Source organism: Myotis lucifugus, unplaced genomic scaffold, assembly GCF_000147115.1.
Source record: "Myotis lucifugus unplaced genomic scaffold, Myoluc2.0 scaffold_313, whole genome shotgun sequence".
NCBI classification, from domain to species: Eukaryota; Metazoa; Chordata; class Mammalia; order Chiroptera; family Vespertilionidae; genus Myotis; species Myotis lucifugus.
The window spans coordinates 301,694-314,574 of record NW_005871361.1 but is presented as its reverse complement, the minus strand read 5'-3'; the positions used below and the strand labels follow the sequence as shown (position 1 = coordinate 314,574).

Here is a 12,881-nt window from a genome sequence, read left to right as displayed (position 1 = left end):
AAAGAAGGCTGGGATGAGAGATGGGAGACCCGAGTCCCGGCCCAGCCCAGCTGCTGACCGTTGTGTGACATCTCTGAAAGGGGTGCAGTAATGGTGGCCGGTACTGTGTACTCCCAAGTTCCCAGGGAGCCTGGTGCCAGAGTGTGCCTGACCTCCAGAGTCCCTGACCTTGACTTCTCTCAGGGTCGCCCAGACATACCTGACACAGGCGGCCAGGTGGCCAGAGGGACCTACCTCGGAACACGTGCAGCGAAGGCAGTACATCAGGCCCTGTGGCTCCAGGTAGGGGTGCCAGCTCTCGCCAGGGGAGTATTTCTTCCCGTGGAAAAGGCAGAACATGTCTGGGCCTGGCAAACCAACCAGTGCTTTGTCAGTCCCGGGAGGCTCCAATCAAAGACCCTGCCTCATCCCTCCTTCTTCTGGTTCTAGGAAGAATGTCATCTGGGCCACTCAGGCAAAAGAGAACCCACTGGACATGCTCTCCCAGTCAGGGGGCCAGAACACCTGAGTTTGAGTCTCAGCTTGACCGCTCCCTTGCTGGGTGACTTCAGGCATGTCACTGCCCCTCTCTGAACTTTAACACTTCTCTCAGGGGTGAGTTAAGGGATGAAGCAGTGAAAATGCTTTAGAGATTCAAACTGTGGTATAAATGCTAGTGATGATTGGATGGATAGTTTGAGGCCCAGAGAGGATAAATTACACTCCTAAGGTCACCCAGCAAGCCGGTCACCAAGCAGGCATGGCAGCCTAAGCCTGACTCGCTCATTCTGCCCTCTGGATCACACTTACTGCCTTTTCCTTTGTCTCACTTTGCTTATTTATTTACTATGTCTCTAGCCTCCCCTCCCTTGCCCTCTGCTGCTCCCCTTCATTCTCTCTCTCTGACTTCCCTTTTGAATAAAGCCACTCACAGCAGTTTTCTTGCTTTCATACAATACTGTGTCCCTATATCTCAGCCAGCCGTGATGGATAGTGCTTGAATTGGGAAAATAAAGTACTGCCTAGTGTAGTGACGGTGAACCTATGACACGCGTGTCAGAGGTGACACGCGAACTCATTTTTTTGGTTGATTTTTCTTTGTTAAACGGCATTTAAATATATAAAATAAATATCAAAAATATACGTCTTTGTTTTACTATGGTTGCAAATATCAAAAAATTTCTATATGTGACACGGCACCAGAGTTAAGTTAGGGTTTTTCAAAATGCTGACACGCCGAGCTCAAAACGTTCACCATCACTGGCCTAGTGAAAGGTTAGAAAACTGACTTTAATATCCTTAAAAATAGTCATCGGTACTATCGCACTGTCAACTGATTATTGTGTGCGTGATTGCACATCAATTATTTTTGTCATCTGCATATTTGTTGTCAATATGGAGATGAATGCTTCTAAGAATGTTTGCAATAGTTACATGATGTCTGCTAGTTCTCCTGCAATCCTGTTTTCTTTATTTATATTTTCTTTATTGACTAAGGTATTACATATGTGTCCTTATCCCCCCACTGCCCCCCCCCACCCCAGCCCACTCATGCCCTCACCCCCCTGGTATCTGTGTCCATTGGTTAGGCTTATATGCATGCATACAAGTCCTTTGGTTGATCTCTCCCCCTTCCCCCCACCCTCCCCTGCCTTCCCTCTGAGGTTTGACGGTGTGATCGATGCTTCTCTGTCTCTGGATCTGTTTTTGTTCATCAGTTTATGTTGTTCATTATATTCCACAAATGAGTGAGATCATGTGATATTTATCTTTCTCCGACTGGCTTATTTCACTTAGCATAATGCTCTCCAGTTCCATCCGTGCTGTTGCAATACTGTTTTCTTAAAACGTCCACCTCTCTCTCACCTCCCGTAGCCAACCATTCCCACAGTCCTTTAGGCTCTTTCTAGAACCCACCAGCCCTCACCTCTTATCCTCTCACTGCCTAGCAGCAGGTCAGGGCTCCAGGTCAGATTGAAGCTCTAGGCCCCACCCCTCTGCCTCTTGCCCTATCCTTCCAACTCTCCTCCACTCAGGTACCTGCTGATTTTTACATCCCGAAGAGATGCTATCGTTCCTATAGGAAAGCTCTCCATCATCTTAAGTCTAATCTGAGTTCTTTTAGGGAGGCACCAGGAGCCTCAGTACCAGCGAAATGTCCACAAAGGCTTGTTGAGTTAAATAAGATTGAAATACAGAGAAAGGAACCAACATTAATTATCTTCTCTTTACATAAATGACTTACCTCATTAACATTTATTAACTATCTTCTCTTTACATAAATTACTTACCTCATTATCATGAACATTTATTAACTATCTTCTCTTTACATAAATTACTTACCTCATTAACATTCCTGTTAATGGTGGAAAGAAGGCTGGGAGAGATGGGAGACCCGAGTGTGACCCATCTCTCATCCCCTTCTTTCCATCACTAATGGGCTAGTGCTTGTAAAGTGCTTACTTGGCTCGGTTTCTGACTTATGATCATCACGGTGACAATGACCCTGCAGGATGGACACTATCATCTTGAACAGACATTTAAACTTACGGAATCACTGGAAGCAGGACACTGTAGGGGGCGCTCACACACAATGCCCCAATTCCCTCTCAGGGCAGGGTGGGCTGGCGCTCAGCCCCGGGCACAACAGCTCCAGAGCCTAGGCGCCCAAGGGCCATTCCCAACCTTTAGAAAACTTCCTTTGCAAGAGGCTGAAATCGGCTTCCCTCTGGCTCACCGCACTGCTCTTGCCCTGCCTCTTGGGGCTCCCAGAACAAGGGTTTGAGGCCACGGTCATGATGCCTCAGAGTCTGTGTTTCGATGGCCATTGGGGACTGAGGAACACGGGGCTCAGTTCCTTCCTTACCCCTCTTCGGTCCCCCAAAATAGAAGAGGGGATCAGGCAGCAGATCCGGTTCCCAGCGAGGCCCCGGCTGGCCCGTATCAAATGAGGAGTGTTTATCTCTCAGCCTCCGCTGGCAGAGAGGGCGGGACACGGGCCCAGCTGGGGTCCTTGTCGGAGCCAGCCCAACTCTCCAAGGATTGAATAATGTCTTTCTTCCTCAGTCCCCGCCTCCAGCAGGGAGGGGCGATTGCAACACTCCCATGGCCTTAGATCTCAGCCGTGTTGCCGAAGAAACCTTGTCCCACCTTCTTTGGGGCAGCCCTGTAGCCTGACTCCTGTGCCAGTTGGCACCCCCTCCCCTCACCGCCTGCCCCGAGCATGAAGACAGAGAGAATGTCTCAGCCCATGGCCAGGCCAGGAGGCCCTTTCCCCCACCTACAGACCTGGCAGCGGCTGAGAGTGTGGGGGGCCTGGCAGGCCGTCCCTCAACCCCAGGAGGCCAACTGCAACCACAGTCCCCACCTCACCAAGCCCTCCTAGGTGAGAGGCACCAGGAAGGGTGACAGTGCCTGGAGCTCCCTCTTCCTCTAAGGAGGTGAGTACCCAGGGCCATGTCAAAACCAGGCAGGGGTGGTCTCTGCTCTGTAACTGCAGTCCTGGCACTAGCCCCAGCCCTTGCACATGGCTGATGGAAGGAGCGATAGGTCCTCATGCTACCAGTGCACTGGGACATTGAGGAAGACCCTTCCCTTCTCTGAGTCTCAGTTTCCCAGCTGAGACTAAGTGTGTGTGTGTGTGTGTGTGTGTGTGTGTGTGTGTGTGTTCAACAGTTTTCTGCACAGTTTATAAATCCATGATTTCAAAATTCTAAGACTCCAAGGTTCTAGGTGTCAAAGATTCAAGATCTGAAAATTCCATGTTTCTAAGAGCCTGCATTTCATTAGAATGTGAAGCCTCTAGAATTGTACAATTTTGTGGTTCTAACATTCTATCTTTTTCAGCTTCCATAAGCTAGCATGTGTTTATGATCCCATTCACCCAGACTCTCAGGGGCTCCAAGGGGAGGTAGGACCGGGTTCAGGGAGCCAGGAGGGCGTATCCTGAGTGACATGGAGAAGGCAAAGTTTGTCTCTCACATCCCCTCCCTTCTACTCCCTTTAGTCCTCTGTGGCCTCCCACTCCTGCCCTGACCTTGGGCCTGCCCTGCTTTCTCCACACCCCACCACAAATCTCATCCCAACTACCTGTACCACATCTTTCTCCAAGTCAGAGGGCCAAGTGGGCCTTTTGGAGTTCATGGCCCCTGGCTGTGATGTCTAACCAGGGAAAAGACTGCTAGTGGGGGAAGTTTTTGTTTGACAAGAGTTATTGGCCCTGTTTTAGGCTTTATAGAGACAGAGAAGAATTAAAGTTAAAGAGGTCTCATCCCCCTCAAAACCCCTCACTCAGTGAACTCTGGCTTTGGAGTCAGATAGGCCAGAGTTCAAACTGGATTTTGCTTTCATTTGCAGCCTGAGTTTAGACAAGTTACTTAACCATTCTGGGCCTCAGTTTCCACTAGGAGTAATAATCTCTACTTCTTGGGGTTATTGTAGAATTAAATCAGATACTATATGTAATATGCCTAGTGCCTGATACATATTAGATGCTCAATTAAATGGTAGGTTAAAAATTTGCTCCCCCAAATTTCTGACAGTCTGTTTCTTATGGTATTTCTTTGATTCCCAGGATTCTATCAGTAGCCCCGGGCACCTATTAGGGCATGAACATCATGGAACCTGCCACCTAAGTCAAGTCTCCTTTTCAACCTCACCAACCTTGTTTCTGGTGGCTGCTGGTATTCTCCTAGCCCCGTGGTCGGCAAACTGCGGCTCTCGAGCCACAAGCGGCTCTTTGGCCCCTTGAGTGTGGCTCTTCCACAAAATACCACATGCGGGCGTGCATGTACAGTGCAATTGAAACTTCGTGGCCCATGCGCAGAAGTCGGTATTTTGTGAAAGAGCCACACTCAAGGGGCCAAAGAGCCGCATGTGGCCCGCGAGCCGCAGTTTGCCGAGCCGCAGTTTGCCGACCACTGTCCTAGCCCAACTCACAAGCCAGGCTCTCGACCCCACCTGGTGTCTACACAGACCTCATACCTTGGGATGGGATATAAGATGAAAGTGGACCAGAAAAGTTAGAGGAGAGAGTGAAATGGCAGGGGTGAGAGACCAGAGATCAGGCTGGAGAGGGAGACAGGGACCCATACAGGGCCTTGACAGCCTGAGGGCAAAGGAAAGCCACAGAAAGCTTTAAACCAGGGCATGTCAGTGACCAGGTTTGCATTTTTAGAAGCATCACTGTGGCCGCAGGATGGAGAGTGGATTGGAGGACAAGACTCAGGCAGAGCGGCCAGGGGGAGGCTGTTGCAGTCATCTGTTTTGAGATAATGTGGACCTGGACCAAGAAAGGAGCAGCACCCATGGGCAAAAGTGCAGATCTGAGGAACACTTAGGAGTTCCAGTGGGCAGGCTTGGGGACAGACTGGATATGGGTGGGGAGGGTGAAGGAGCAGCCAGGATGGGACTGAGCTTTCAGGGCTGAGCAAATAGGTGAACTGGGGTACCTGGCACAATAAGCGGCACATGCTATTAACATTAGCAACAGTAACATTACTCCCTGATATTCACTTAATGAGCTTTTTATGTATCAAGTTTTAGACAGGTCCATGGGCCGGGTACATGACAGTAAGACACAATGCCCACCCTCAAGGAGCTCACAGTCTATAGGACTGTGTGCAGTTTGACCAACGCTACGACAGTGGAAGCATCGGCTCTTCAGGGAAGGCTGCCCTGAGAAGATGCCTGAGCTGAGTCTTGAGGAGCTAAGAAGGTGCAGATGGGCAGGAGTAGCTTTGTGCAAAGGCACCGAGGTGGGGTGACCATGGTCCCTGCAGGCCACTGCAGGTGACTGGGGTGTCCTGGGTGCTAGTTCCCCTTCCCGTAGGAAGCCATCCACTTGGATAAGCTTTAAACCAGGGCATGCCAGTGATCAGGTTTGCATTTTAGAAGCATCACTGTGGCCGCAGGAATGGAGAGTGGATTGGAGGACAAAGCTCTTTCTCTAGCTTGACACTGACTTAAAGTGACTGGACTTAGTTGACCTAATCTGAATTCAGGGCAGCAATGTTTACTGGACAGCATCCAAATGTTATCAGGCCGCCCCAGTCTGTCATAACCTGGCTCTCTCTTGCTTTTCCTGAAAAAAACGCTCTGTGATAGCCCTACCAGCATTTTCAGCCTCATCGCCTCTTGCTGAATTTCTCACTCTTCCCCCCCCCCTACCCTAGGCTCCTTCACCCTTCTGTGTCTTCCCACAAGTGATTCCCCCCTCCAATGTTTGCCCAACTCCTTCTCATTCTCAAAAGCCTGTTCAGGTGCCACCCTTTCTGTAAAGCCGCCCCAGCCTCCCAGGCCACTGGCCAGTCCTTCCTCGGGGCTCCACAGAACTGAGTCCAGCCCTCTACCACTACTCTCATCACACTGGGCTAGAAGTATTTATTGAATGGGCTCTTCTTCCTTACTCAACTGTGAGCTTCTTGAGAGCAAGAAGCAGATCTTGCCCGGCTGGCATGGCTCAGTGGCTGAGCGTTGACCTATGAACCAAGAGATCATGGTTCAATTGCGGGCTTGAACCCTAGTAGGGGGTGTGCAGGAGGCAGCTGATCAATGATTCTCTCTCATTGATGTTTCTCTCTCTCTCTCTCTCTCTCTCTCTCTCTCTCTCTCTCTCTCCCTCCCTCCCTCTCTGAAATCAATAAAAATGTATTTTTTTAAAAGAAGCAGATCTCAATGACTACTTCCAGTGCTCTGTGCAGAGCTACACAGAGGGGATGCCTCGTAAGTGAATGTGTGATGAAAGAATGGAGTCAATGGAAGGGGGAGGTTCTGGAAGAAGAGGTGATTGGTGGCCAGTATTCCTTAAAACCGCTTTCTTTAACAAAAAGAGAACTTCAGTATGTGATAGGCAAGCCAACTCTCTCTCAGCACTTTGGCTTTGCCACCTAACAGAAATTAGCCTTTGACCTCCCCTTTCCAGGTCTCCCCATCTGAACTACCAAACCACCTACCAAACCAAACACCATGTACAAAAAGGCCAAGAGCCTGGGCAGGTAGGGGATGAATGAGTCCATGATAATCACATGTAAGTCAAAATTTCCAAACTGTCTTATCCCTGGTCATCCCACACTCTGCCTCGAAACTCTCATGCTAAGATAAAGGGCTCGTAGTGGGTAGTGCTGTTGGGAATTCTTCCACTAGGAAGCAGAAGAGACAACCAGGAAGATGCTTCTGAGCTACACGGGAGGCTGGAGGGGATCAGGAAGCGCTGGAGTATGAAGAGAGAGGCCTGGAACTGGGGCTGGTCTGTCCCCAGCCTGCAAGAACTCAGGAGACTTGCATGAACCAGGCTCCACAGGAGTGTGAGAACATTTACGTCTTATCCCTCGTGCCCACATGGTCATACTCTATTTACATATAGTCCCCTTTCTGCCCAAACAAACTGCTCCCCTCCAAGACGTAAGCTCTGCTATGAGCACTGGTACCCAATGTGGGAGGCCTCCTAAAGGAATCAGAAGTGAGAACCTCAGTTCCTCAGTGGTGGGGCTCTAGGGAAAGGGCCCTCGCTTCTCTGAACCTGACTCCTCTCATCTGGCCCGTGACAGATGTTCAGAAGCATAGACTAACCTCAATGGAGAGGATCGTCAAATCAGAAAAGGGTCATGCGCAGAGATGAGACTGTTTATGTTCTATTCTGCCTTGGACATATAACTCTTAAATTCACAGAATCTTAAAACAATGTGGGGACTGAGAGATGATGTCCAATCCTTGAACAGATGTGGAAATTAAGTCCCAGAGAGGAATCAGGACTTGCCCAAGATCATCAATTTATGCCAGCACAAACTCCAAAGCCAGTCTTCAGATCTGAGGGAGGTGCTTATAGAAATACCCATCCCCTGAGGAACAGGACCAGAAAAAAATGGCTTTAAATTGCAAACAAAAGAATTCAGGTGAGACATAGTAAGATTCTGAGTAGAAGAATGAGTAACAGAAGAAAATTGTGGAACAGCCTTCAGATGGGATCCTGCCCAGAGGCAGGGGATGCCTGAATCATCTCCTCACCTCCCAGGGGCACCCTTCTCACAACAGTCCTTTTATTTGGGAGTCCAAAAGACTCAAGGTCCCTCTCCCAGAGCCAGGCGCCATGGCCAGTCGCTAGGGGAATTTGAGAGGCCAGTCCTAGAACAGGTGCAACAGCTGGCACAACTGCGCAGCTGTTGCCGGACTCTGGCTCAGCAGTATGCAAGCGAGTGAGTGAGACAGAGCCCTCTACTGGTGGGAGAGAGAAGGTGCAGAACTGCCCAGACAGACCTACAGAGGGCCTGCCTGGGCCAGATGTCAGGCCTTCACTCAGGCACCCCTCCCCCCTCCTGTACATCTGGACAGGTGGATGGGAATGTGACTAAGCTGAACAGAAAGGCAGGGTCCCCAATGGAGAGTCTCCCTCTACACCCCCTGTCCCATACTCTCTAGGTACTCTCTGAGGGTACCTACTCTTCCCTGGCAGGGCAGGAGTACCAGGCTGCAGACCCCTTCCCCATCCACACCAAAACTCCCTTTTCCCAAGGTCTGAGAAGACTCATAATCAAGGCAACAGCATCTTTGGATCTTAGAGTCTAAGAATCACAGGATGTTAAAGCCAGAATGGTCCTCAATGATTATCTATTTGGGTCCAATCATTTAGCTTTATAGTTGGGGAAACTGAGGGGCAGAGAAAGGGAACTTGCCCTGTGTCACAATCTGAATTGGTGGTAGAGGCAGAGTTGGAGCCCTGACCTTCTGATTCCATAGGAGCCCCCTTGCCACCCCATCTCTGCTTCTGGGGTTTGGGATTCTGTCACCTGGGAACAGAAGCTTCAAGTCCCATAGAACAATAACCCATGGAGAAAGGATAGAGAGATCAATGTGTCTACTTCATAACTGACTCTCCTGAAAGCAGGACTGAATTGAGAGAGAAGAGAAGCATGCCGAACACCTTAAGGGGAGGGGCAATTTAGTAACAGAAGGGCACAAAAGAGAGGAGCTGATGGGGCGGGGGCAGAGCATTGGAGAGGGAGTCAAGATACTAGACAGGTTCTCATTCCATCGAGAGATGAGTGCCCATCGTGACCAATATGCGTGCAGGTGACTCCACCTGGGCCTGGAATCAGCACTGCTCAGTGATCAAGTCAGGGATACAGAACTGGGGTTCAACCTGTGGTCAAGGTTTGAGACTCCCTCTGGGTTGGGGAAAGGACTCAATCTGTGGCCGGGGAACAGATCGAAGGCTAGAATGACCTTCGTTTGAACAGCTGCCACATGCGCTCACTGGCCCTCGGCATCTGCAGGGCTGGGCCACTTCAAGAGTCTGCAGACTTGAGGATTGCCATCTGTTGGCACCGCTTCTGAAAGCACCTGAGATGTCACCAAGAGGTTTCTTACCTACAACAGGCCTGAGATCTGACTTAAACGAAGACAGGACCTTCATAAGAGACTCATAGACACTGACAAATGACTGCAGGGTTGCTTCTAGATTTACAAATTGTCACCGGTAGACAAAATTAGACTTAGAGGAGTGAAGTGATTTGTCCCAATTCACACAACCAGTAAGTGACAAGTCAGACACTACAAGCCAGGTCTCTATTCTTCCCTTTAATAACGTTGCTGTGTGGCTATGGGCAAGTCACTAACCCCTTTTGGGCTTAGTTTAACTCTAAGGATAGGAAAATTGAGGGGTAGAAGCAGATGGTTTTCAAAGGCTGTTCCACCTCTGACATCCCAGAATCATAACACCTCACCTAACTCAGTAAGTCTGCTCTGTTATTTCCTGTGTGTCTGGAGCTAAGTTCCAGGCTGTAGCAGAGACTGAATACTGGCAGGTCCCAGCGAGAGGTACGGACCCGAAGGCCAGTGGCAGCTCAGGGAAAGGAGAGCGGAGTGGATCAGGTGGCCAGGGAAGGTTTGCTGAAAGAGGTATGCCTACGCAAGGTGAAGGGCTGACAAGATACGGAAGGCAATGAGGAGTGCTGCGGGTTGGACGTGAGCAATCCTGGAAAATGATCTGATTCTAGGGCATCTTTCCAAGATACAATAAGGGCAACAATATCTGGAGGAAAACCCTGGGGGCTGAGAAGGCTGTGCCAAGTGGGAGAGGCGGGCAAGGAGGGCATCCTGTGCTAAATCCCTCTTAAGAAACAACAGGCAAGTGTTAGGAGGAAACCTCCAGGGCTCAAGAAGGGGGAGGAGACATCTGCTGAGTACTAGGCATTGTCCCGAGCACTTGAACACCGGCACCTTCTCTCATCCCCTCAAGAACCCTTTGGGTTCCAGGTGAGCATGTGTCTTGGGCAGATGAAGAGACTGAGTCTCAGAGAAGTTGTGATGTATGAAAAGCCACACCACTGCCAAGGGGCAGAGCCAGGACTTGAACCCAACACTGAGCTCTTTCCAGTTCTTGTTACTGAGGACTGCTAGAAATCTCATGCCGCTGGCAGTCCAGGGGCCACCAGGCACGCAGCCTGCCTTCAGGAGCAGAGACAAGAATGAAACAAAATCCAGCCCCATTGGCTCCAAAGAGTCACCTGCAACAGACCGGTGGAGGCGGGGAGCTGGGCTGTGGAGAGGAAGGAGCATGAGGTGCGGAGCTGGGGTCTTCACCCCAGGCTCTGCCCTGCCTCACCTGGAGTAAGTCGCTGCCCCTCCTGGGCCTCCGCTTCTTTGCTGGGTACTTCAGGATTTGAACTAAGTTCCTTCTTTCTTTCTTTTTTAAAAAATATATTTTATTGACTTTTTACAGAGAGGAAGGGAGAGGGATAGAGAGTTAGAAACATCGATGAGAGAGAAGCATCAATCAGCTGCTTCCTGCACACCCCCTACTGGGGATATGCCTGCAACCAAGTTCCTTCTTTCTTATTCAGAGAATCTTTGTTTGGTTTTATATCGTCACAGCATTCTGAGAGATTGGCAAGGGATGGGGGGGGGGGGCGGGCCACCCGCTTATTTGGGGACAGCGAGGAAACTGAGGTTCAGAGATCATATAAACTGGGTGAGGTTACGCTGTGTCTAAGTGGAAAAGCATGAATTGGGGGACTGATACACTTAAAGAAACTACCATATGCCAACTAGTTGCTTTACATGTTTTGTGGTGGGTTTTTTTTTCCCTAATTAAATCCTCTCATCAGTTCTGGGTTTTTTTTAACTCCCATTTTATAGATTAAGAAACTGAGGTTCAGAGAGATGCCCTCCATGCCTGCCTCCCACCAGCTGGTATTCAACATATCTGGGATAATGAAGACTGGCTTCTCTCACTGTGCCTGCTGCCTCCCAGACTCTCACAAGTCCAAAATCAGGGCTCCTCCCAGACCCCGTGGGGCAGGGAAAAGCACAGGATTTGGAATCGTAGAGTTCTGGCTTCGGGTGGCTTACTAGCTCCGTAAACTTGAGCAAGTTTCTTTTCTCAGCCTAAGTTTTCTCATCTGTAAAATGCAAATGATACCCACCTCGGGAGTGTTGTGAGGATCAAAAGAGAGGACAGAAGGGGAGGGTTATCCTAGTTAGCCCTTCTTTCTCTCCACCAGCTCTCTATTTTATTTTTTAAAATATATTTGAGGAAGGAAGAGGGAGAAAGATAGAAACATCAATGATGAGAGAGAATCATTGAGTGGCTGCTTCCTGCACGCCCCCTACTGGGGTTCGAGCCTACATTCCCGGAATCTAACCTGGGACCCTTCAGTCCGCAGGCTGATGCTCTACCCACTGAACCAAACCGGCTAGAGCCCACCAGCTCTCTTTAAAATGCAGTAGCCGTTTCCTCTTCATCATACCCTGGCAGCCAAACTGCTAGGAATAAGTGTCCCCCACCTCCATCCTCAGAACACAACGGCCAGCCCCCTCTCAGGCTGCCCTCAGCCTTCCACCCTCAGATCCAGGACAGCAGCCCCCTTGGCTCTGAATCTTGCCACGACCCCCCCTCCCGCCCCCACCCCCATCTCCCCGTCACCGGCCCATACCTGGCCGCTGAGGAGCGCCACCCTGTAGGCACAGGTGCTGCCTGGGTGGCAGGCAGAACACGTTGGGGTCCCTAGTCCGGGCGCTTTCCCCGCACATCCTGGGGGCTCGCATCCCTCCTCCGCCCACCCCGGGCCTCCACCCGCTACTTACGAGCTCGAGCGTGGGAGTCCAGGGGGAACCAGAGCAGCGCGAGTCCCAACAAGGAAGAGAGGACCCTTCCCGCGGGAATCATCCTTCCTTCCCCCCGGGCCAGGCCGCCAGGTGCCGAGCCGGGACGGGTGTGGGAGGTGGGAGATGAGAGGGACACGGAGGCAGCGGGGCGCAGGGCGGTCCACAGACCCAGGGCGGCTGCTGCTCCGGTGGGGAGGCGGAGAAGGGTGGAGGCGACGGTGAGGACCGCAAGGGATGCCTAAGGTGGGAAGAGGAGGAAGGCGAAGAGAGAACGCGAGGAAAGGAGGGAGAAGGCGGGGAGACGGGGAAGGTATGCCAAAGGGGAAGCGCAGTCCCAGCAAAGGGGAAGGTGAGAGGGAAAGGCTGCGAAGAAAGACGGCAGCGGACAGGGTTCTGCCGAGCGCGCAGCGTTGGGCGAGGCGCGCGGGGACCGGGGGGGCTGTGCTGGGCTCGCGGGGTTAGAAGGCGGGCCGGCGCCCCCCGGCTCCGTGGGCTCGAGGGTCGGGCCCGCGGGGTTCCTGGGGGCCCGGCGGGGGCGACGGGTTCCCGGCGGCGGAAAACGGCCCGCCGCCCCCGGGGGGGAGGTTTGCCCGGGGCCCGGCTGTTCACTCCCAAAGGGGGCCAAGGCGCCGCCTTCGGCCGATTTTGTACTTTTGCCCCCGGGAAGCAGGCAGCCCGGTCCTGGGGCCTGGGCCTAACGGTGGCGTCCTTCCTCTGGGGCCCCCGCGGGCTTCGGAGGGATTGGGGCCACCCCGAGGAAAAAGGCCCCACTTTTTTTCCCCCCTCTCCCCCCGTGGCAG

The 12,881-nt window shown here is 51.6% G+C and overlaps 1 protein-coding gene across 2 annotated transcripts in view; it reads right to left on the bottom strand.

Annotated features, from left to right (window-relative positions):
- Nucleotides 1-12,513, bottom strand: part of CHRDL2 (chordin like 2) — a 32,427-nt gene extending 19,914 nt beyond the window's left edge. For both annotated transcript variants that reach the window (XM_006100445.3, XM_006100446.3), the window contains exons 1-2: nucleotides 12,061-12,513; nucleotides 235-347 (exon numbers count right to left, since the gene is read on the bottom strand). In XM_006100445.3, the coding sequence (XP_006100507.1) occupies nucleotides 235-347; nucleotides 12,061-12,142 (195 nt within the window). In that variant the 5' untranslated portion in view covers nucleotides 12,143-12,513. The remainder of the gene's footprint in view (nucleotides 1-234; nucleotides 348-12,060) is intronic.
- Nucleotides 12,514-12,881: the final 368 nt, after the last annotated feature.